The following is a 25,306-nucleotide window of genomic DNA, read 5'->3' on the forward strand; positions in this document are numbered from 1 at the left end:
AGACTGAGGTGGTAGCTGTTGCTGCTGCTGCGGTCCTCTTACTTTCTAGTGGTTGATATGAGTGGAAGTGCTCGTCTCACCTACAATCCCTCGCAGCCATTTGCTGGTGATGATACAAGACTGGACAGGAGCTAGTCTTCAGTCACACGACGGGCCAAGAGGGTCGCATTCGTGCATTTGGCAACTCTGACCCACTGAATTCCTCCAGGACCAAACATTATTTGAACCAGCAAGACAAGTAGCTAGGAATAAGCTATCAGTAGTGCTCATTCCTTTTCTTCTCTCCTTCAGGCCACCATACAACATCTAGTCTACCTGTTTTTACCACTGTTATTTTTTTTACTGTGTTTACCAACACCAGAGAAAACAAAACAAAATAGTACAGTCGGCAGCGACAACAGTTATTATTATTATTTACCGCTAACACAGTTGCAAAAATGTTACAGCATATTATTTTGGTTATTCTTTGCAGAAAGTGAGGCAATTGATGGTCATCACTGCATCGATCGACTCAATGGTTGGTTGTTTTCAGTTTACATCTTGTTTCAGCGTTTGCAGGGCAGAAATGAAGATAACACAGCTCAAATTGAGGAGATTGCTGCTGTCCACTTGCTTCCTAGTGGTTCATACATATCCACCCCATGAAACTGGAGCATCTGCCTCAAAAAAGAAAAGAAAAAACCTGGCAACCTGCCGATGAAGAATGGGGCGTTGCCTTCGTCGTCGCGGGTGACTACTTCAAAGTTAAAAGGGGGGATTAGCAAATTACTTCGTCTCGGTTTTATATTACGCAAATAACTCGTTGCTTAAAAGATCCGGCACTTGAGGCTCTCTGCCTTCCCAACCTGTACCTGATAATTCTGTCAGGATTTAGACAAAATATGAGTTGATACAAAAATAGCACTTAGCTCGAGCACTTTTTAGGCTACACACACTAGCTTCATCATGAAATCCATGGCAAGAGGTCATTTAAGGGAAACTGGAGTCCCCAACAGAAAGGCTTGGGGATAACAGAAAACCCAAAGTAGTAGCACCATGGAGCAGCAAAAAAAAATTATATAAGATGGCACCATGAAATCAGTAGTTCTGCTACTCTACTACCTATTACCGTACATGTTTCCTCCTGTAAGTACATACTCGATACAACAATACAACCATTATTCAGAATTTTATGAGCTAAGCGCATGATCTCGTACATTACATCACACATCAATACTTTCACTCATATCCTCCTCGGAGATTTCAGTCAGCTCGGACGACAAATGGTAAGTATCGTCGGTATGTGTGTGCCCTTCATCACAGAAGAATGGCCTGGAAGGCATCTGCAAGCCATCGACACCGTCTTCAAGCATCTCTATGACTTCACTCATCGTCGGCCTATCATGCGACTTCATCTGGATGCACCATAGCCCAACAATGCACAACTTCCTCTCCAACTCATGCATCTCAGTAGCAGGAGATATCTCATCCACCTCTGGCTCGGTTAGCCTATCATACACCCATGATGGGTAGTATGCCTGACTCGAGTTCGCTGCGTTTGGATCGGCGTTCCTTCTTCCTCCAATCATCTCCAGTAGCAGCATCCCAAAGCTGTAAACATCGGACTTGCTCGATATGGCACCAAAACTTCGAGATATCATCTCAGGGGCTATGTACCCAATAGTTCCCCTCAAGGCTCTTGATGGCACAAAACTGTTGTCCCTTGGGTATAGTTTGGCAAGACCAAAATCAGCAACTTTTGGGATGAAATTGTTGTCAAGAAGGATATTGTGGGGCTTGATGTCAAAGTGGAGAATCTGCAACTCGCAACCCTGATGCAGGTAGTCGATACCCCTGGCAATGCCCAAAGCGATCTTGTTGAGCTTGTCCCAGGAGAAACTCTTCTCAGCCGAGAAGATGTACTTGTCCAGAGAACCTCGAGGCATGTACTCGTAGACAAGCGCCCTTCTCATTTCCTCCGAGCAGAACCCCACTAAACGCACCACATTGACATGGTGGATGCTGCCAATGGTTGAAACTTCACTGATGAAATCTTCTCCATTGCAATTCGAGTTACCATCCAGCATCTTGACCGCGACATGGACATTGCCTGGTGATAGCAAACCTTTGAACACGGAGCCGTAGCCTCCCTGGCCCAGCTTATCTCTGAAATGGCTTGTGATTGCGGTGATCTCACTGTAGGTATACCTTATTGGACCCAGCATTTGCTGCATTAGAAGGAACTTCTCGACTGCATCGATTGTTATCCTTGTTTTCCAGTACTTGTGGGAGAGGAACATCAATACAACCAGGGGTGCCAACATGAACCTGCATATTACTGCCCAAACAAGTCAAGGCACTTGTAAGTTAGGCAAGTTAGGTGAACACATAGACATAACCGTGATGATAAAAAAGCAGTCCATTCTCACGTACCAACAAGAAACACCGGGATATCAATAATAGATATTATCCCTTTCACAACCAAAATGAAGCTCTTGCTGCCGGTGTTTTCCGATATGCAATAAATGTGGCTCGCCCCAGAGAAAAGTGTGAATCCAATTCAGAATGCTTACACCAGATCTTTGCTCCTTGTATTATCTACAAGTCACAAAATTGTCAAGAAAATGGGATTCTTTTTTAACTTCAAAAAAATGGTTTTGAATGAGGGAACATAATTTTTAAGGTAAGAGTAAAGTGGATTTTCCACCCCTAATCGACCATAGGCGTGTAAAACATGGGTATTGTTTATTTGCACATAACACCATGTAATTCAGCTATGTGTTCCAATTAAGAAGTGAAAAATTAACATGATCAAACACGTGTTGATAGCCTCCAGATCACAGAAACTGCTGATGCTGCCAGTCTGGCGTGTGAGATCTTCAGTACAATTAGTGCAAGCTGCAATGCGTATTCTAATAGTATGTTTTTATGTACACGAAAAAAAAGGCAAACCCTAATGTTTCTCACAAAACTAGGTATATGAGAGTGCATTTTAGTACCTTATAGGATTAGAATTGTAATAGAAAACAAATTCATGAGTAATCAGCTATATGGTGTAATTAAAACATAGCAAATACTATTTCTGTCCAGAAATGTAAGGTAAATTTGATTCATGTAAACAAGGCTTCGTTAAAATATTACTCCAATATTATATGTTGTATGTGATAGAAAGACACAATCATAAGGTAGTACTTCAGAACTAATGACATCAATATCTGTGTCACATTTTCAGTTACATAAACCACATAATACTAGAGTACTGGTTGGTCAAAGCCTTGTCTTTAACGAATCAAAATGCACCTTACATTTCTTGACAAAGCGAGTACTGTTATTGCCTCCTTAACTGCTTGAAGGACGTCACCACCAGCATAATTATACTTGGGAAACTCAAGTGAGCTAAGCATCCCCAGAATTCTTTCTGGGGGGTGGGGAGGGGGGAGGGGTTATGTTCACCTGCTTGAATTGATCAGGCATACATTGATGGCCTCAGAGACAGAAGGCCAGTGGTGAACAGTAAGCATAGGAAATTGAACAGAAAATCCCCTTCTCATGACTTGTATGATATCCACATAACTTGCATTCTCAACATGTATTGTGGACAAGAGGGTATATGAATCCAAGGGAGTCATGGCCAAGTATCCGCAAAAAGGTTCAAGATCTTCAACATTGCAGCCTTCAACAGATACCAAAACATAAACATTTGAATTCTCCGCAGTCAAGCAAGCAATAGGGTTGTACCGACTATTATTCGTTACTGCTTGCGAACAATTAACGAAGCATGCCCAAGTATCTTGAATGACCAGATTGCAGTAAGGGCCATGTGAATAAGTTAGGCAGTCTGCATAGTAGCCGTAACTAAATTTAGTCCACCGAGGAAGAGGTTGATTCAACTGAGGGAGAGGCTGATTCAACTGAGGAAGAGGACAGGTGTTGTTCGTGTCCCAGTTGGCATCCACAACCGAGAAAGATAAGTCGGTATAATCGACGCCAGTCACATAGTATGCTCCTGTTTTGACGTAAATTGTAGCATTGCTACTGCCACAAACCAGCTCGTATGCTCCAACACCACACTCAGGTGGGTCGCCTGGACGACGGAAAGGATACTGGACATGTTGGAGATGTCCGCAGGAGAAACCTGGGCACCTGTCTCCTCCCTGGGGATCTGCTAGAAAGACTGAAAGCAAAGAGAAGAAAATTAAAGCATGCAGGCTAATAGAATGATGAAATGAACCGGGGTTTGCCATGATAGCTTGGAAGATGCACTAATACTCTCGCAAGGGAGTCGATATCCTATCCTCGTTGTGGAGAAGATTACTTAACTAAGGCCGCAAGGGAGTTGATATCCATGGTCCATCTTCTGCCCTTATCTACAACACATAGTTGGTAATAATTCATTTTCTCCGGAGGTGACAATGACAACATACTAGAATCTCTACACAGAATTGCACCTTACTTAATGCTCATGTGAAAGGAATGGACTATACTGAGTCTGCATTCACACTCAAATAAATCGAGCATGGCAGGCGTTCACAGTTGAAATGTACTCCTTATAGCACATAGCCATCAGTTAACTAGCTGCTACCGATAGACAAGGAACTTTCTGTCTGCATTTGCACCCGAATCACTAAAACTCAACAATCGGAAGAACCTCCTCCATAATAATAGTCACACAGCTATCACTACAGCACAACTCCAATTGCAATTTGAAGCAAAGCAGTAACTGCTGCCTTCTGTACTTGCAACACCTTGATTGCCTTCATTTCCATCTTCCTCTTCCTCTCCATCTCGCTTACCGTAGAACAAGATGAGCAGAATTCTTGTCACAGTCCTCCTGCTTCTCTCTCTTGCCAGCTTTGGAACCGACTTGGCCACATCATGGAGTGATAAAGATTTCTTCAGATACTGTCAACCGTTCTGGTGTAGTCAAGATGGCCCAGAGATTAGATTTCCTTTCCGGCTCGAATCCAGCAACATATCATCATGCGGCAGACCATGCATGGAGCTAGCATGTTTTGACAATGATACCATCCTAGTTCACTCGGTTCTTGGCCCATGCAAAGTGACTGCAATAGATTACACACATGCTGTCATGAAGATCACCCCGCTCATGTACTCCTTATCACCTTGTCCGCTCGAGGAGCTCTTCTCCAAAAGCATATCATTTCTTGCTGCCCATGCAGACTACGGGAGCTCTTGCGAACCATATGACTCGCTAGATGCAACCCTAGTGAGGTGCTCAAGAGAGTTCACACCAAGCATTGATGATGTCAACAGCATTGCTGGCCCAGTCTCCTGTCTTAGCAATGCTACCCACTTCTCGTATTTGGTGTACAGTTATGCATCCATGCTTGTGCTTCCATTGGATTGCAAAGTCGTTTCAAATGGCAGCATTCCGATACCCACCTATAGAACATTAGAAGACACAACATTCAAGAAAAGTGCAGAAAGGATCATCGGTTTTACTGACACGACGTTGAGTTGGATGCTTGAGGATTGCCGAGCATGTGAACACCATGGGCGGCGTTGTGCATACAGCTCACAAAGGAATGAAGCGTTCTGCATGGCTAGCCCTGACGGTATCATTTCTAACTGTTTGTTCTGTAATAAAGTTCAGATAAGTGTTCAGGTTTTATAGTTTTTAGCTTAGAATTCACTCAATATTAAAACAGCACAAAAAAAACGGTATCTAGATTGTGCAATAATATTGAGGCACCCAATTCCCATTATATAAATACCTCAGATATAATTAAGTGACAATAAGTTATATCTTTTTGTTCATCTACCAGACAGACATTGACCTCACAAAATTCAGAAATCTTTAATTGTTGTTTCATTTCACATTGGTAGTCCAGTATACGTATACAGATACCGCATTGCTGAAAAGTAACCCTAAGGTATAAAGTTTCTAAATAATGCATGAAAACAGACACCTGTATAGAAGATTTTACTGAAGAATGTGGATTAGCTACCAATGGGGATTCTCTTCCCCGTGTCATTCTGAAAAAAAGGCTATTGAGCCAACCATGCCTTGCCCAGTTGCCAGAGAGGAGAGGCGCACTTCAGAACAGGCTGAAAGCCAGGGAACCAACAAACCACTATCTGCTACAACATAACACAATATCAGAAAGAAGACGGAGTTCAAGACACTGCCATCACATGCAGAATGAATAATCAAAATAGAAACACAAATAGATATACATGAGGCGAAAAGGGTGCTAAAATAAGAACATGGAAAAACATGTTTCTAGACTTCTAGTGGTGCCTACTACATAAAACAGTTCCCTGTTGGCTGCATTTTGTTCTGTACAAGGATCACAAGCAACCTGCTTCTCTAAAGCCATTGTAAAGCTTGGGAAATACCTTTATACGAAAACTTATTCTCTTTCTTAATACAAGAAGGCATAGTTTCTATATTGTCAGAAAATAAAATATGATCAACAGCATGTGACAAAGATTTCTCTTCAAAAGGCATGGTCATTTATATATGGTCCTCCAAAAAATAAAAATATCCGACCAAGACAACTCTTTTGTATCCCATTGTGGCAGTGTACTACAGCAAGCAAGTAATGCAAGACAGCACTCCTGTAACCATTTGTCAGTTCTACAAAATATTCCAAGAAAGTATAAGTCCTGCTGTCTGGCTGAACCATCAACCAAATCTCATTCTCTTCTATTTTTGCAGAAATCCCATTTTCTTCTTTGGTATTTGCAGGCTCAAGTATCACAGTCATTGCAGGTACTGCCAATGTGACCCAGTTTCTTTTTGTACCTCAAAAAATGATTAAAAGAAAAACGTTTCCATCATGCACAAACATTTACTTTTTTTTAGGGAATGCCATGCACAAACATTTACTGTTGGCTACTACAACTGTAATATCATCTTAAGTAAAGGCTCAATGCAATATGTTGATTTTTTTAGTTTTTCTTCTTTTTATTCAGCGGTATCATCGGTGGTTACGTTTGTTATACTTCTGTTGATGGTAGTGCTGTGATTTATCCTTCACTAAAGACAAGATACAATGAAGAGGTACATTTGAAGGTCGAAATGTTTCTCAGGACATATGGCACATCGAAACCCACAAGATACACTTTCCTTGAAGTTAGGAAGATAGCAAGACGGTTCAAGGATAAAGTAGGCCAGGGTGGATTTGGAAGTGTATACAAAGGCGAGCTACGAAATGGAGTGCCTGTGGCAGTCAAGATGCTAGAGAGCTCTGCAGGACAGGGAGAGGAATTTATCAATGAAGTTGCAACCATAGGATTAATACACCATACAAATATCGTCCGCCTTTTGGGCTTTTGCTCCGAAGGAACGAGACGTGCTCTTATTTACGAATTCATGCCTAACGAGTCACTGGAGAAATACATATTCTCACATGTTTCCAACATTTCGCAACAACTCCTAGCACCCACCAAAATGCTAGATATTGCTTTAGGCATTGCCCGAGGAATGGAATACCTGCATCAAGGCTGCAACCAGCGGATCCTCCACTTTGACATCAAGCCACACAACATCTTGCTGGACTACAACTTCAATCCGAAGATCTCAGACTTTGGCCTTGCAAAGCTGTGTGCAAGGGACCAGAGCATCATTACCTTAACTGCAGCAAGAGGCACTATGGGATACATCGCACCAGAGGTATACTCTCGCAACTTCGGAGGGGTGTCATACAAGTCAGATGTGTACAGTTTTGGCATGCTGGTGTTGGAAATGGTGAGTGGAAGAAGGAACTCGGACCCAATTGTTGAGAATCAGGACGAGGTATACCTCCCAGAGTGGATCTATGAGAAAGTGATTTCTGGGCAGGAATGGGAGCTTACTTTGGAAATGACAGCAGAAGACAGAGAAAAAATGAGGCAGCTGACTATTGTGGCCCTGTGGTGCATCCAGTGGAACCCGAAGAACCGGCCTTCAATGACAAAGGTGGTAAACATGTTAACGGGGAGGTTGCAGAACCTACAGATTCCCCCTAAGCCCTTTGTGTCATCTGAAAATCATCCTAGAACATAAAGCACAGAGAACATGCTGCCTTGATTTGCTACATACTGCAGACATGCACTTAGTCCATGTGTTGTTCCGCAATGCATAGCACTAGGATGCAGTATATTTCCATCTTTCCACTCTATTAGCACCAGATTGTATGAATAATCGACGTCCCCATGTAATAGTACTACTAGGCATGTGCAAGAACATATGAGGACCACATCAAACTTTATTTGGAAATTGTAGCAGTTAAAAATACAGTGATCTGTTGGTTACCTTGCTCTGCTTTTCCTGTGATATATCTCCAATTCAGTATTTTCCTGCAGTGCATTCCTCCTCACTGGGCTCCTTTGGAAACATGATTACGCCCTGTGATTGTCACTTTCATTGTGCTGAGAATATCACAGGATCGTTCTACGGTTTAATTAATCATGCCTTATCTTAAAAATCTCAGCAATCCATAGCGCTAGCATTGAACACATTTCGATCTTTCCCACCTATTAGCACCTGCCACCTAAAGTATGAATAACCAGTCAGCATTGTGTCATAGTACTAGTAGCTAGTATTTATTTGCATTTTGACAGTTAAAAATACAGTGATCTGTTGGGGTTATATTGCGCTGAAAATCTTCAGAGAGACAATTTTACAGGCCGATTGATCATGCCATTTCGTAATAAAGATTCAGCAACGCGACGCGAAAGGAGAAGGAGCAAAGGGAGTTTGCTACCTTGGGCGACGCAGACGAGGACGCGGCGGCGGATCTCGAAGGCAGCGGCATTCCTCGGGAGGCCGCTATCACCAGAGAAGGGCGTTCCGGTGGGGCATGAAGGGCAATGGGGGAGACGTGGAACCCCTCAACTGGAAGCGCGATTTGGCGGCCTGCTCCGATGGCCGCCGGTCGCCGCCACCGGCGGAGCAGAGCACACCGCACCGCCGGGGGGTTCGTGGTGGGTTGAAGAGGTGGCCTATCAGGGCTGATGACTTCATCTGCAAAAATGACCCAGCCCACTAAGTAGGAACGAAGGGCCCAGCCCATCACAACCCCGCCAGAGCAGGGCGTCTCTATGTGACCAACTAAAAGAAACATATATTTGAAAAAATATTCATGTATTTGAAAAATGTTAAATATGTATAAAAATAATGTTTTAAATATGAACAAAAAATATACAATATGTATGAAAACATTGGCAAAAAAACATATATATGATAATTTTTTAATGATGTACTTTAAAATGTTAAACATGCGTAAACAACTGTTCCTTATGTATACAAAAAATGTGCAATGTACTCTCTCTGTTCCTAAATATAACTTTTTTAGAGATTTCAATACGAACTACATATGGAAGTATATAGACGTATTTTAGAGTGTAGATTCACTCATTTTACTTCGTATGTAGTCCATATTGAAATCTCTAAAAAGAATTATACTATTTAGGATCGGAAGGAGTATATAAGGAAAGTAGACATCAAAACAATATAGTTAACAAAAATGTTAGTCACATATTTTAAAAATGTTCAACATGTACAAAACAAATAATTCAGATATATACAAAATGTGTTCATGTATTTGGAAAATATTATACATATATAAAAGAAATGTTCCTATCTTATATGAAAAGAGAAACGTCAAAAACAATGAAATTTGACAAATAAACAAACAAAGATGAAGAAAACCAAGAAAAAACAAAGAAAACGAAAGAAAAAGGAGAAAAATAAAATTAAAATTAGAAACCAAAGAAAAGCCATGCAAAAGAGTGGACACAACGAAAACCGACAAACCGAAAAAGAAATTCAAATGAAAAAAAGGAAAAAAACAAAGATAACCATACAAAAAAATAAAAACGTTGAAAACCGACAAATGAACAAAGAAAAACGGAGAAACCTAAGAAAGAAGCATTGAAAATGAAGGAAAAAACAGTGAAAACCGAAGAAACCTGAGAACAAAGCAATGAAAAATGAAGAAAACAAAGGAAAAAGAAAAAGAAAGCAGTGAAAACCGAAGAAAACTGTGAAGTAAAACACAGAAAAAGAAAGGGAAAAACTGGTCCAGTCCTACAAATGAATAGTCAAAGAAAAAAAAAGCCAGGGAAATTTACATCAAGGGAGCGAGTGAGCATCATCGCCTGAGCGTGCGAGCAAACAGAAAAAACACGAACCGGGCTTGCCCAGTAGGTACACTAGGAAAAAAAACATCAGACGACATCTCTCTATAAACCAGATATAGCTCTCTGAGTGTTGAGCATGTTTTCCCCATGGATGTATAAAAGGTGGGTTGGGCTTGCACGTGCAGCAACATAGATTGACTGACTGTTTTGGGCTGGCTCGCGGTCAAATACTTGGGCTGGCAGACCATGGTTGTGCGCGTTGCTCGCCGGAGAGGGACGCTGGCCACAGCGATGACATCCAAAGAAAAATCCTTTTATTCTTCTGATACTCTTTTTTTTAAGATAATCTTGTCTCGATACTCTTTGCACAGAGACAATTTATAGGTCGATCATCACTGCACCTACTCATGGTCGTTGCAGCATTTTACAGGGGGATTGAAATGAAGATAGTACAGCTTAGACCGAGGAGGTAGCTGCTGCTGCTGCTGCTGCGGTCCACTTACTTTCTAGTGGTTGATATGAGTGAAAGTGCTCGTCTCATCCTCAATCCCTCGCAGCCATTTACTGGTGATGATACGAGACTGGACAGGAGCTAGTCTTCAGTCACAGCCGTTATCGCAACAACACAATGGGCCGAGAGGGTCGCATTCGCGCATTTGGAAACTCTGACCGACTGAATTCCTCCAGGACCAGGTACACAGCTATCACCGGCACACCAGCACTTTATCTGAACCAGGAAGACAAGCAGCTAGGAAGAAGCTACCAGTGCTGCTCATCAGTGTTCTTCTCTTCTGCAGGCCACCATGCAACTTCTAGTTTACCTGCCTATGTTTACCACTGTTCAAAAAAATTTGTGGTTACCACCACCAGAGTAAACAGAACAAAACAAAAAAGTACAGTCGGCAGTGACAACAGTTTGCACTATTATTATTTACCGCTAACGCAGTTATGGAATTCGTTATACCGACTTAGCTGGCATTGCTAAAATGCTAGTACATTCTTTTGTTTATTCTTTGCAGAAAGTTATTCTTTTGGTTATTCTTCTCTTCTTCAGGTCATCACTGCATCGACCCAATGGTTGGTTGTTTTCAGTTTACATGTTGTTTCAGCATTTGCCGGGCTGAAATGAAGATAACACAGCTGAAATTGAGGAGCTTGCTGCTGCTGCTGCTGTCCACTTGCTTCCTATTGGTTCATGAAACTTAGCTTCAGGACTTTTACCAAAAAGGCTTTCGCCTCATTTTATATATAAAACAACGATCAACAACAATTCGATATAAACGCACGCCATCACAACACACGCACGCACCCAAGGTAGGATGCATAGGCGCTGAGCGCATCAACACCACCCCAAGAAGATGACACCCCATATGATGAACCGTGGGCTCCAAGGCGGCGCCTTCAGGAAGAAAACGACACCGGAGCGCCGTCGCCGCCCGACCCGAGGGTCAGAGTTTCTCCCGAAGCAACACGACGGACAATGAGGGCCGCGACGACACCTTCAAGAAGAGAACGAGTTTCGCCGCCACCGGTCCGTCCGAAGATAGAGCAGGTTTTCACCCCGGCCAACACTCACGCCACCGAACGCCACACCCCGACAACCATGCCGCCCACACGGTCATGGTCACCGGGCAGCACCAAGCCACGGGCTCTGCCCATGAGGACCGTGCTACCAACACCAGGGCCGCCGCCCCAGCAACCAAGACCTAGACAGCACCTCACCCGAGACCCGCCGCTACCCCAACCTTTCGCACCCCTGGGCGCCCCCAGGCCCCAGCGCTGAGACCCAATAGGCCGGCCAACGTTGGCCTCCATCGACCCATCCTGCTGCACCAGGCGCGAGACGAGCTCGATCCTGCTGCCGGGCACGAGACGAGCTCGGTCCTGCTGTCAGGCGCGACATGACTTCGGTCTCGCGGCACTGGGCACGAGACGAGTGATGGACCGCAGTGGGAGCGGGTCAACCCTTCGACGAAGGTAGCACCCAGACGATGAGGAAAGGGATCAAAGGCCGACACAGGCCGCTCACCGACGGGCTGACACCAGAGATGTCCAGCCGCCGCCGTGAAACGATCTAGGTGAGGGAGTCCTGGATTAGGGGGTGTCCGGATGGCCGGACTATACCTTCAGCCGGACTCCTGGACTATGAAGATACAAGATTGAAGACTTCGTCCCATGTCCGCAAGGGACTTGGCGTGGAAGGCAAGCTTGACGGTGCGGATATGTAGATCTCCTACCATTGTAACCGACTCTGTGTAACCCTAACCCTCTCCGGTGTCTATATAAACCGGAGGATTCTAGTCCGTAGGACAGAAGAACAACAATCATACCATAGGCTAGCTTCTAGGGTTCCTTGATCTCGTGGTAGATCTACTCTTGTACTACCCATATCATCAATTTTAATCAAGCAGGAGTAGGGTTTTACCTCCATCGAGAGGGCCCGAACCTGGGTAAAAACATCGTGTCCCTTGTCTCCTGTTACCATCCGCCTAGACGCACAGTTTGGGACCCCCTACCCGAGATCCGCCGGTTTTGACACCGACATTGGTGCTTTCATTGAGAGTTCCTCTGTGTCGTCACTTTTAGGCCCGATGGCTCCTCCGATCATCAACAACGATGCAGTCCTGGGTGAGACTTTTCTCCCCGGACAGATCTTCGTCTTTGGCGGCTTCGCACTGCGGGCCAATTCGCTTGGCCATCTGGACAGATCGAAAGCTACGCCCCTGGCCATCAGGTCAGATTTGAAAGTCTAAACTACACGGCTGACATCCGCGGAGGCTTGATCTTCGACGGATTCGAGCCACAGCCGAGCGCGCCGCACTGTCACGATGGGCATGATCTAGCTCTGCCGCCGAACAGTGCCCTAGAGGCCGCACCCGCATCAGCTCCGACCCTTAATTCGGAGCCAACTGCGCCGATCGAGGATGGGTGGTTGGACACCGCCTCGGGGGCTGCAATCTCTACGGCGATCGAGCCGAACACCAACTTTGTCCCCTGCGAAGCCCGTGACACCAAGGCGCCGGACTCCACTCCGGACTCCGAGCCCTCCGTGCCCCTGCCGATCGAATCCGAGTGGGCGCCGATCATGGAGTTCACCGCCGCGGACATCTTTCCGCACTCGCCCTTCGGCGATATTCTGAAGTCACTAAAGTCTCTCTCTCTCTCTCTATCAGGAGATCCCTGGCCGGATTACGGTCAGCAAGGTTGGGATACGGACGATGAAGAAATTCAAAGCCCACCCACCACCCACTTTGTAGCCACTGTCGATGATTTAACCGACATGCTCGACTTCGACTCCGAAGACATAGACGGTATGGACGCCGATGCAGGAGACGATCAAGAACCAGCGCCTATAGGGCACTGGAAAGCCACCTCGTCGTATGACATATACATGGTGGACACCCCAAAAGAAGGAGATGTCGATGGAACAGCGGAGGACGACCCCTCCAAGAAACAGCCTAAGCGCCGGCGGCAGCGGCGCCGCTCTAAATCCCGCCACAGCAAAAATGGTGATTCCGGCACAGGAGATAATAACACTCTGAACAGTGCCAAAGAAAACCCCCTCCAGCAAGATTCAGCACAGGAGGATGGAGAAGCCAGCCCTCATGAGAGAGCGGCAGACAGAGAGGTCGAGGACGATAATTACATGCCTCCCTCCGAAGACGAGGCAAGCCTCGACGACGATGAATTCGTCGTGCCGGAGGATCCCGTCGAACAAGAGCATTTTAAACGTAGGCTTATGGCCACGGCGAGCAGCCTCAAGAAAAAACAGCAACAGCCTAGAGCTGATCAAGATTTGCTAGCTGACAGATGGACTGAAGTCCTTGCGGCCGAAGAGTATGAACTCGAACGCCCCTCCAAGAGCTACCCAAAGTGCAGGTTGCTACCCCGATTAGAGGAGGAAGCACCTAAACCTACATCACCAGCGCATGATGCGGCCGACCGGCCACCTCGCGGCCGCGACAGAGAGGCCTCTCGGGCCTCCACTCAAGCCGCACCCCGGCGCCGCTCAAAAACTACCAAGGCACGGGAAAATGCGCCAGACCTGCGAGATATATTGGAGGACAAGGCAAGGCAAACAAGATCGATCTACGGATCGCGCAGGCGCCCCACGGCACGAGACGATAATCGTCACGCCGGATATAATAAATCCGGCCGGGCCGAACACAATAGACAAAGCTCATTTGAGCTACGTCGGGATATAGCCCAGTACAGAGGCGCCGCACACCCACTATGCTTCACAGATGAAGTAATGGATCATCAAATCCCCGAGGGTTTCAAACCCGTAAACATTGAATCATACGATGGCACAACAGATCCTGCGGTATGGATCGAGGATTATCTCCTTCATATCCACATGGCCCGTGGCGATGATCTACACGCCATCAAATACCTCCCACTCAACTTAAAGGACCAGCTCGGCATTGGCTTAATAGCTTGCCAGCAGAATCAATTGGTTGTTGGGAGGACCTGGAAGCCGCATTCCTCGACAATTTCCAGGGCACTTATGTGCGACCACCAGACACCGATGACCTAAGCCACATAATTCAGCAGCCAGAGGAATCGGCCAGGCAATTCTGGACACGGTTCCTAACAAAGAAAAATCAAATAGTCGACTGTCCGGACGCAGAGGGCCCTCGCAGCCTTCAAGCACAATACCCGTGACGAGTGGCTTGCCCGGCACCTTGGACAGGAAAAGCCGAAATCTATGGCAGCCCTCACGACACTTATGACCCGCTTTTGTGCGGGAGAAGACAGCTGGCTTGCTCGTAGCAACAATATAACCAGGAACCCTGGTAATTCGGATACCAAGGACAGCAGTGGCAGGTCGCGTCGCAACAAGCAAAAGCGCCACATTAACGACGACAATTATGAGGATACGGTAGTTAATGCCGGATTCAGAGGCTATAAATCCGGTCAGCGGAAAAAGCCATTCAAAAGAAATACTCCGGGCCCGTCCAGTTTGGACCGAATACTCGACCGCTTGTGCCAGATACATGGCACCCTCGAAAAGCCAGCCAATCACACCAACAGGGATTGTTGGGTGTTCAAGCAGGCAGGCAAGTTAAATGCCGAAAATAGAGACAAGGGGCTGCATAGCGATGACGAGGAGGAGCCCCGGCTGCCGAACAACAATGGACAGAAGGGTTTTCCCCCACAAGTGCGGACGGTGAACATGATATACGCAATCCACATCCCCAAGAGGGAGCGGAAGCGTGCGTTAAGAGACGTATACGCGATGGAGCCAGTCGCCCCAAAGTTCAACCCATGGCCCTCCTGCCCGATCACTTTTGATCGAAGAGACCACCCCACTAGCATCCATCACGGCTAGGGACGGCAATGGGGCCCCATACCCGCCAAACCCATGGGGATTTCATCCATTAGGGGCAGGGGATGGGTGAAAATCTTCCCCATGGGGATATTTACTGAACTTATTTATTCCCCATAGGGTACAACGGGGATGGGGATGGTATGCTAGTCCCCAGACCCGCTACTCAACGGGGACCCGCATTTTACATATGACATGTAGACTGTATATATGTCTATATATACAGGATGAAGTCAACCCTAAAAAATTAATAACCCTAGCTCTCATCTTATCGTGCTCACCTCAGCCGCCGCCATGACGAAGAAGTCAACACGTCCTACTCCTAGATCTGCAGCAACAGGAGAAGCACAACGCCGTAGCTCAAGGTTCCTAGGTAACGCTGATGCATCAAATTCATCAGCCACGACCCAGGCACCAGTAGCCGGACGGCCATCACCTCATCTCCTACAGCCATCCATCTCCACGGTGCTCTCTCTCTCTATCTCTCTCTCTCTCTCTCGTGTTTATCCTCTTCGAGCGACTAGAAAAAAGAGGGGATAGGAGAATCCGACAGCTTCGACCTAGCAGAGGCAGCCGGCGGCGGCGCAGGTGCGCCGTCCCCCTGAGCTACTCCCCGCCATAGAGTCCGACGACGGCGCAGGTGCCTTCCTCGCCGTCCGCCGTGCCCCGCCGTCCTTAGCCACGCCTAGCCGTGCTCCCTGCCCGCCGTCCTTCTAGTTGATTGGCCCTCATGCTCCGGCGTGGACATCTTCTGCTGATGGAGATTGGCCCATACATGATGGAGATTGGAATTTGTGAAGATTGTTTTTCATGTATGTCTCACATGTAGTATCTTGTAGTACTGATCGGCGTCCAGACTTTTTAGATTCAGTCATGAAGCTGAAATTTTAGATTGATTTAGTACTGGTCGTCATCCACAATTTTTAAGATTTAGTTGTTTTTCGTAGATCCTTGGCTTGCAAACTTTTAGATTTATTTTAGTACTGTTCATCAATCATCATCCACTAATTTTTGGGGGAGAGTCAGTTCTGAATTGTGCCGTGCTAGCACTGAATAATTAGTCAGTAGTTTCAGAAATCATAATCACATAATGATTGATTATGATTTTTCACACTTCTTTACTACCACAACAGTCTATTTACATGAATTGATTTGTACGCATGCCTATGATAAATGTAGTATCATTTTTTTCATGATCATTATGTAATTGGTAACTACATATATTACTCAATACCATATATATTCTTGCATTTAACGTGATAATAATTTAGTGTGTGCAAATCAATGCATATCCCTTTATTCTTTCCACGTAGTGGGAGATAAGTAGCATTTTCAACATGGGGTAGCAGTACTGTACTATACTGATGAACAAAATCATATGTTTTAAACTTCTTTCATCTTGTAGATCCTTGGTCCATTGGATTCCACCGCTGGAAGCAGCAGCCTAGTCACCGCTCCTACTCTGACATCCCCTCAACATGAAGCTGATGAGGTACCAGTATCACAGGCTGAGCCCATGAATACAGATTCAGTTGTCATAGAGGAAGACAGCGAAGAAGATGAAGCACAAGAGGAAGAAATGAAGCAGAAGAAGTAGTCGTTCGTCCTAGGAGGAAGTTGACATCTCCTGTTTGGAAGGAGTTTAAGAATGTAAAAGTGAAGAACATGATGAAGGCCAAGTGTAACTGGTGCTCAAAGAAGCTTGGAGGGGAACCAAGAAATGGAACGAAGCATCTCCTTGACCATTTAAAGATATGTCCATATCGCAAGAGGCCTGCGGACACCAAGAAGCAAAGTTCTTTGAGGTATAGTTCGAATATACAAGGTGGGAAAGTTGCTGTAGAGAACTATACTTTTGACCAGGATGTTGCTAGAAAGGCTCTTGGTTCCATGATTCTTCTCCATGACTATCCTCTGTCAATTGTTGATCACATTGGGTTTAGAAAATTTGTTTCTGCACTCCAGCCATTATTTAAGATGGTGAGAAGAAATACTATTAGGAGTGACATCTTAGATAGCTATAAAATCGAAAAGAAGAGGGCTATCAACTACATGGAGAAAAATAAAAGCAGGGTGGCTATGACTACAGATATGTGGACGTCTGAACATCAGAAAGGAGGCTACATGGCTATCACAGCACATTTCGTTGATGAATCCTGGAAGCTTCAGAGCTATATTATGAGGTATTTTTGGTCATATATTTTGTGTTATTTTTTTATGCAAACTGCACCACCGTTGTATAACATGGTCTCTAATAACAAGCTTTTGCATTTTTTATATGCAGATTTATTTATGTTCCAGCACCACATACAGCTCGTGTAATTGCCGAGATACTTCATGATGCACTGGTCGAATGGTATCTGGAAGATAAGGTATCTACATTGACTGTTGATAATGCCACAACAAATGATGCTTGCATTCCCATATTAGAGAATCTGATAGGTCCAAGTAAGCTTATGTTAGGTGGCAAGCTTTTACATATGCGTTGTTGTGCGCATATTCTTAACCTGATAGTCAAGGATGGTTTGGATGTGTTAGAAGAATCGATTGAGAAAATCCGTGATAGTGTTGCATTCTGGGCTAGCACACCTAAGAGAATAGAGAATTTTCAAGAGGTTGCCAAGATGCTGAAAGTAGACCAAAGTAAAAAATTATCCCTTGATGTGAAAACACGATGGAACTCTACGTACTTTATGCTCAATGTTGCTTTACGCTACAAGAGTGTGTTTAATCGCTTGAGGCAGCGGGAAAAGACCTTTCCTTGTGCTCCTAGTGATGATGATTGGAAGTTTTGTGGAGAAGTCTGTGATAGGCTTAAGTTGTTTGCTGACATTACTGAAATATTTTCTGGGACTCAGTATGTGATTGCTAATATTTACTTTCCTAAGATCTGTGAAATTAAAATGAATATAAGTGGTAGAAGTGTGGGAATGAAATTATAGAAGCTATGTCAAATGCTATGAGTGCAAAATTTGACAAGTACTGGTCTGATATCCAAGGCCTCATGGGTATTGCTACACTCCTTGATACACGGTTTAAGATTGATATGCTGCATGTGTGCTTTGAAATGCTCCTTGGTGACGAGTCCATTATTGATTGTGAGAGTAAAGTTCATGAGATCCGTGAGTTAGTGTCTAGCCTGATGCTTGAATATCAAATGGAGAGTGAGCAAGAGAATACAGAAGCCCAGTCTGTGTCCATTTCTGCAATGGAAGCTAACGAGGTGATGTCCATCTTCAGTGCACGAGTAGCTAGAAAGAGGCCTGCAACCAGTTTATCCAGAACAGAGTTAGACCGCTACTTGGATGATGAGTATGTGCCAGCTAATCAAGAGAATTTTGATGTGTTGGGATGGTGGAATGTTTCTGGTTCACGCTACCCAACTTTGAGGGCTATTGTGCATGATATATTTGCCATCCCAGTAACTACAGTAGCTTCCGAGTCAGCTTTCAGTAGAAGTGGAAGAGTACTTAGTGAACACCGCAGTCGTCTGACCCCTGATTTGCTAGAGGCTTTAATGTGTTCACAAAACTGGGAGAGAAACAAAGCTAAAGGTTTGCACATTTCTCTATCATTTGATCCTTTAACCATTTCTATTTTCTAGTTTTATGATTAAATTTATGTTTCTGTTTTTTTGGACATGTCACATGTAGATGATGAGAAGACCGAGGCTGCTAGTTTTTGGAGTTGCCTTGATGATATACAAGAAGGTTTAGAGGTGAGTCAATCTAAGATTGTACATGGCACCATTTTCATACTTCAAAGATTTTTATCTATTCATCAAGCATTTTTTTATGGTTGTCGTATGTGTTTCTGCAGCGCATCACACTATAGAGGGGGTTCCTTCTGTACTTCCTACAAGTCAGCTCAACTTCAACAAACAATGATGCCGAACACATACCAAGGCTGTAGCTGTTAGCTTGCTACCTCTGCAATACTTTTGCGCACGATCATGTTTACCTTAAGTTAGTTATGGTCACATGGAACCTTATGTTGGAGTCAATAAATTATGTCAAGCGAGTCAGACAAATTTTGTAGTCAATAAATTATGTCAAGCGAGTCAGACAAATTTCATCCTTATTAAATGTGGTGTTTGCATTGATACTCTCTTCAAGCGTGTGCTCACGCTATTCAATATTTCTATGATATTTGTGTTGGAAACATGCCCATTATGGCTTGTTATGTGTTCAACCATGGTGCATACAACATCTTGTCCCCATGTACCATTATTAGTGCATTTTTATTTGTTATTTCACTTTAATAAATGTTGATTGTATTTTATCATATTATATATATGATTATTTGTTTATGGGGATGGGGACCCTAATGGGGCCCCGCTCCCCAGTGGGGCATGGGTATGGGAAAATTTCATCCCCGGTCATGCAAACGGGGATGGGGATGGGGTGATGGGGAATAGATGGGTACGGGGATGTTCTATGGGTCCCCATAGGGGATTGTCCCCATTGCCATCCCTAATCACGGCGGATTCGCCGCATTGGTTCTAGACCCAATTATTGACGGATTTCACCTCACTAGAGTCCTTATGGACGGCGGCAGCAGCCTGAACCTGCTTTATCAGGATACAGTGCGAAAAATGGGCATCGACCCTTCGAGGATTAAACCCACTAAAACGACCTTTAAAGGCGTCATACCAGGTGTAGATGCCAACTATACAGGCTCAGTTACACTTGAAGTGGTCTTCAGATCTCTGGATAATTTCCGAAGCGAGGAGTTAATCTTCGACATAGTCCCTTTCCGCAGTGGCTATCATGCACTGCTCGGGCGAACCGCATTTGCCAAGTTCAATGCGGTACCGCACTACGCATACCTTAAGCTCAAGATGCCAGGCCCTCGAGGCGTCATTACGGTCAATGGAAACACCGAACGCTCTCTCCGAACGGAGGAGCATACGGCGGCTCTCGCAGCAGAAGTGCAAAGCAGCCTTTCAAGGCAATTCTCCAGTCCGGCTACTAAACGTCCGGACACCTTCAAGCGCGCCCGGAGTAACCTACAACAAGACCGTCTGGCACGTTCCGAACAAGCGTAGCAATGCGGCCCCAACCCCAGCCCTCGCGAAATTGCGAAACCAGTGCTTCGCGTACATAACTACGCTCTGGAAATACCATGGGCACAGGGAGAGGGGCACCATCATAGCATGCCTGAAACACGGCTTAAACCGCACTAGGGGCTACCGAATTTTTTTAATTTAATTCTCTCTTACTTTCAGGACTCCATTCTTCGGAAGGCCTAATCGGCAGTACAATTGCCGCACAAACGATGCAAGAACCAGGGAAGCAGAAAGTTACGCCGCATCATGGAACTCTCAGGTGGTCTCTATAATGAGCAATATACCTGTTTTGCATACCATTCCGCAGCCTGCCCCTGGAAAGGACATGTTAAATAGTCCCGCCTTTTGCTTATCGCACTATTTGTATCGTTCTGCTTTGATCGCAACTTTTTTAAATAAACAATGCATAGCTTTCGTCTATTATTGCATTAATTTCTTTTATATATGTTCATTAATGACATGTTGCACCCGTACACTCTGGTACGGCCAATACGCCAGGGGCTTAAGTACCCCTCAATATGGTGTGAGAAGTCCAAACACTTTCACAAGTGCGACACCCCGAACGCATTATATGCATCGGCTCCGAATCATGTCTTGGGTCAATAGTTGGGTTTGCCAGGCTCCTATGTTTTGGTGCCTTACGTTCCGTTATATCAGCTAAGGTAGCACTAGGAGAACTACTGTGATTGTGCCCCAGTTGAGCTGGGCTAAGCACCTCAGTAGAGAAAGCTAAAACTGACTGTCATGATGAAGTGAGAGACTGGTTGCTGTTCGAGAGGTTTTTCGAGTCCCTAAAGACTTATGCCGCTTAGAGCGAGGAGTCGGCCTTGTCCGTCCTAGGCGTGGATAGCGCCCCGAACTCGGTCTTCCGAATACTAGGGGCTTCGCCGAAATTTAAAATTATAGAATTCTATGGCTAAGTGAGAGTGTTCAAGCATTATAGTCTGATTGCCTTGTTCGTTGTGCTGAGCGCCTCCCTCGAAGGACCCAAAAATGGGAAAAAGAGCGCTCAGGTTTATCCCGAACACCCCAGCACTAGTGGCATGGGGGCAGAAGCCGACGACTCGCCATCTCTCAAATTTGATAAACGGCCGCACAGAAGGTAATATTTTAAATTCAAAAAGCATTGCTTAGAGCATATGAACAAGTTTTCAGCGCACAGGACAACATGAGCGAGTTTACTCAAAAATTACATCCCTGGAACATTCATCCGCCATAAGGCGGGCACCCTTCAGAATGCCCTCATAATACATCTCGGGCTTGCGATGCTATTTCCCCGGCGGTGGCCCGTCCTTCACAAGCTTCTCAGCATCCAACTTGCCCCAGTGCACCTTAGCACGGGCAAGGGCCCTACGGGCACCTTCGATGCAGACGGAGCGCTTGATGACTTCGAGCCTTGGACAAGCCTCCACCAGCCGCCGCACCAGCCCGAAGTAGCTCCCAGGCAGAGCCTCTCCAGGCCACAACCGAACTATGAGGCGCTTCATGGCCTGTTCGGCCACCTTGTGGAGCTCGACCAGTTGCTTCAGCTGGTCGCTCAAGGGCACAAGGTGTCCGGCCTCGGCATACTGAGACCAGAACACCTTCTCCGTCGAGCTGCCCTCCTCGGCTCGGTAGAATGCGACGGCATCAGACACGCTGCGGGGCAAATCTGCGAATGCTCCTGGAGAGCTCCGGATTCAGGTAAGTAACAAGTAATTCACTTTCACATGCTTGCTTTGCATAAAGAAAGCCTTACCCGCCGCTATCTATTTCATCGCATCCACCTCCTGAAGGGCCTTCTGGGCTTCGGCCTTGGCAGACTTGGCATTTTCAATGGCCGCCGCGAGCTCGGACGCTCGCGTCTTCGAGTCAAGCTCCAAACTCTCATGTTTTTTCATGAGAGCCTGGAGCTCTTGCCGCACCTCGCCAACCTGCGCCTCATACTTCTCCCGCTCGGTGCGCTCCGTGGCCGCCCTCTTCTCGGCCTCGGACAGCGCTTGCTTAAGGGTCGCCACCTCAGTCATGGCCCCTACAATAGCCACGTCAATCCTGTCATTTTTTGCAATTGCACCTTTTATATATTTTAATAAGGTATTTCTTACCTTCCTTCTCCTCGAGCTGCCGCTTGGCAAGGCCGAGCTCTTGCTCGGACCGCTCGAGGTCCTGCTTCAACGTGCCCACCTCCGCAGTCAGTGCGGCGGACGCTAGCAGCGAAGCCTGCATACGCATATTGACTCATTTTTTTGCTAGACTCCTGCGAATTTTATTAGATCCTCTATTCGGCTTTTCTTTACGAACGCCAAACAGAGCATCAGGGGCTACTGTCTATGCGGTAATATTTTTACATATTCTTTACTTACCCCAAAGCCTGTTAGAAGGCTGGCACAGGCTTCAGTCAGTCCGCTCTTGGCAGACTGAACCTTCTGGATCACCACACTCATAATAGTGCGGTGCTCCTCGTCGATGGAGGCGCCCTTAAGCACCTCCAGCAGATTGTCCGGCGCCTCTGGTTGGACGGGGGCCGCCGGCTCAGTAGGCTTGCTCCTCTTAGAAGGAGGTCGCCTGCCGCAGTCCGGAACCGTTGAGGATTCCGGCGCGGTGTCCGGCTCAAAGCCGGACTTGGAGCCCTGGGGGGTTCTATCCCCTTCACTCCTGGAGTCCAAGAGGTTGCCTTGCGGCTCCTCCAGGACCACCTCCTCCTGGCTTGGAACCTGTTGGGACGCCATCTCGGTGTCGTCCGTAGGACGGGGGGAGGTAGCGGGCGGAAGTGAATTCACGTTCGACAAGTCCAGGGAACCGCTCGACGAAACGTCGAGCCCAGCCTTGGGCGGACTGCATAATTATATTCGACATAAGGAAAAGTTGTGCAACAAAGGAATACTATGAATTATTCTGGTATCCAGATACTTACAATTTCGCCGGGCGCTTGGCCCTGTGCGGCCACTCCTCTTCGCCGTCGTCGGCGTCGGTGGAGTAGTCCGGAGGAAGGGTCTTCCCCTTCTTGGACCCTTCGGTCCCCCCGGTCGGGGCGGCCTTCCTTTTCTTTCCTCCCCCCGTTAGAGGGGGAGAGGCTTCTTCTTCCTCCTCCTCGTCTTCACGGGAGGAGCGCGTCTCGGATTCGTCGGATGATGAATCTGACACGTCCAGGCGCCGGGCACTCTTTCGAGTCCCTGTGGCCTTCTTCTTGGCCTTCTGCTCCGGCACCACATAGGGTGCCGGAACCAGCAGCTTCGCCAAGCGAGCATCGGCTGGGTCTTCGGGCAAAGGAGCCGGACAGTTGATCTGTCCGGACTTCGCCTGCCAATCCTGTCAAAGGTAAGGGAGCTTAGATCCCGCATAGAGTCAAACTATGAAAAACTAATACCCTGTAAAAGGTAAAGATAGCTTACTGCACTAGCGTGGCACTGCGTGCTGAATCCACGATCTTCTATCGCGGATGCGGGAGCCTTGGCGCCCTTGAAAAGCACCTTCCAGGCATCTTCGTATGTCGTGTCGAAGAGCCTGTTTAGAGTTTGGTGCTGCACCGGGTCGAACTCCCACAAATTGAAGGCCCGTTGTTGGCACGGGAGGATCCGGCGGACGAGCATGACCTAGACTACATTGACAAGTCTGTGCTTCTTGCTCACCAGGTTTTTGATGCATGATTGCAGTCCGGTCACCTCTCCCTTTTCTCCCCATGACAGGCCGGTCTCCTTCCAGGAGGTGAGCCACGTGGGGGTTCCAGATCGGAATTCGGGGGCTGCGACCCACTCAGGGTCGCGTGGCTCGGTGATGTAAAACCACCCCGATTGCCACCCCTTTAGGGTCTCCACGAAGGAGCCCTCGAGCCACAGGATGTTGGGCATCTTGCCCACCATGGCGCCTCCACACTCCGCCTGGTTGCCGCGCACCACCTTTGGCTTGACGTTAAAGGTCTTGAGCCATAGGCCGAAGTGGGGTTGGATGCAGAGGAAAGCCTCGCACACGACGATAAACGCCGAGATGTTGAGGACGAAATTCGGGGCCAGATCATGGAAATCCAGGCCATAGTAGAACATGAGCCCCCGGACGAATGGGTGGAGAGGAAAGCCCAGTTCGCGGAGGAAATGGGGAAGGAACACTACCCTCTCATGGGGCCTTGGGGAGGGAAGGAGCTGCCCCTCTTCGGGAAGCCGGTGCGCGATGTCGTTAGACAAGTATCCGGCCTTCCTCAGTTTTTTGATGTGTCCCTCCGTGATGGATGAGACCATCCACTTGCCTCCCGCTCCGGACATGGCTGGAGAAGGTCGAGGTGGGAAGTGCGGACTTGGGCGTTGGAGCTCAAGTGCGCGGAAGATGGATAGGCAAAGGAGGAAGAAGGTGTAGGTGAAAAGGTGGACCCTTATCCCCTTATATGGGCGGATGCGGCTATGCGTCCCCACCAGCCTGATAAAACTCGCTTATCTCCCAAGCGCCGTAATCAATGGCGCGGTTGGGTTACCCACGTCCGTATTGATGAGAATCTCGTAAATAAAGGGGGCACGATCTCTGCTTCGACTGGACGTGCCAAGGAAACCGCCTCGCTAAACGCGCTGAGGTGGGACAGTAAAAACAATTTGAATAAAGGCTTGGCCATAGTGCGATGTCACGCTACGGAATGCATCAGTAGATTAGTTTTGTGTAAACATTATTCTCTCTATGGCAATATGTGGAAACTTGTTTTGCAGAGACGGACACTATCCTTTGTGTTCAAAATCTTCTACGAAGTACTTGGAGGAGGAACCTGCCTTGCAATGCCGAAGACAATCTACGCGCCGGACTCGTCGTCATTGAAGCCTGGTTCAGGGGCTACTGAGGGAGTCCTGGATTAGGGGGTGTCCGGATGGCCGGACTATACCTTC

At 46.6% G+C, this 25,306-nt stretch overlaps 1 protein-coding gene and 2 pseudogenes across 7 annotated transcripts; 2 read left to right on the forward strand and 1 right to left on the reverse strand.

Moving 5' to 3' along the window:
* Positions 1–1,010: 1,010 nt before the first annotated feature.
* LOC147977686 (rust resistance kinase Lr10 pseudogene) lies at positions 1,011–8,934 on the reverse strand (annotated as a pseudogene). Of its 5 annotated transcripts, none has more exons than XR_015617926.1 (5): positions 8,691–8,934; positions 8,240–8,477; positions 5,910–6,078; positions 2,413–2,577; positions 1,011–2,307 (listed from the first exon to the last, which is right to left on the reverse strand). The product of XR_015617926.1 is annotated as a rust resistance kinase Lr10 pseudogene, transcript variant X5 (transcript). The 5 variants fall into 5 exon arrangements; XR_015617922.1 differs by having other exon boundaries at positions 1,011–2,317; positions 8,691–8,933; XR_015617923.1 differs by having other exon boundaries at positions 1,011–2,317; positions 5,910–6,081; positions 8,691–8,933.
* On the forward strand, positions 4,216–7,054 carry LOC147977687 (rust resistance kinase Lr10-like). Of its 2 annotated transcripts, XM_087545886.1 has the most exons (3): positions 4,216–5,555; positions 6,662–6,715; positions 6,919–7,054. In XM_087545886.1, the coding sequence occupies exons 1-3, from the start codon at positions 4,784–4,786 to the stop codon at positions 6,969–6,971; spliced, it is 879 nt and encodes a 292-aa protein (XP_087402012.1). In that variant the 5' UTR covers positions 4,216–4,783; the 3' UTR covers positions 6,972–7,054. The 2 variants fall into 2 exon arrangements, with proteins under 2 accessions (XP_087402012.1, XP_087402011.1); XM_087545885.1 differs by lacking the exon at positions 6,919–7,054 and having other exon boundaries at positions 6,662–6,900.
* On the forward strand, positions 7,025–8,230 carry LOC147977688 (rust resistance kinase Lr10 pseudogene; annotated as a pseudogene).
* Positions 8,935–25,306: the final 16,372 nt, after the last annotated feature.

The sequence above is a fragment of the Triticum urartu genome, chromosome 3A (genome assembly GCF_056163025.1).
Source record: "Triticum urartu cultivar PI428250 chromosome 3A, HENAU_Tu73, whole genome shotgun sequence".
NCBI classification, from domain to species: domain Eukaryota; kingdom Viridiplantae; phylum Streptophyta; class Magnoliopsida; order Poales; family Poaceae; genus Triticum; species Triticum urartu.

Excerpts from the sequence above, each read along its gene's own strand:
- LOC147977687 (XM_087545885.1), top strand. The coding sequence starts at position 4,784 with ATGAGCAGAATTCTTGTCACAGTCCTCCTGCTTCTCTCTCTTGCCAGC. Across the intron at positions 5,556-6,661 it reads CTGCATGGCTAGCCCTGACG|AAATCCCATTTTCTTCTTTG; the intron begins GTATCATTTCTA and ends CTATTTTTGCAG.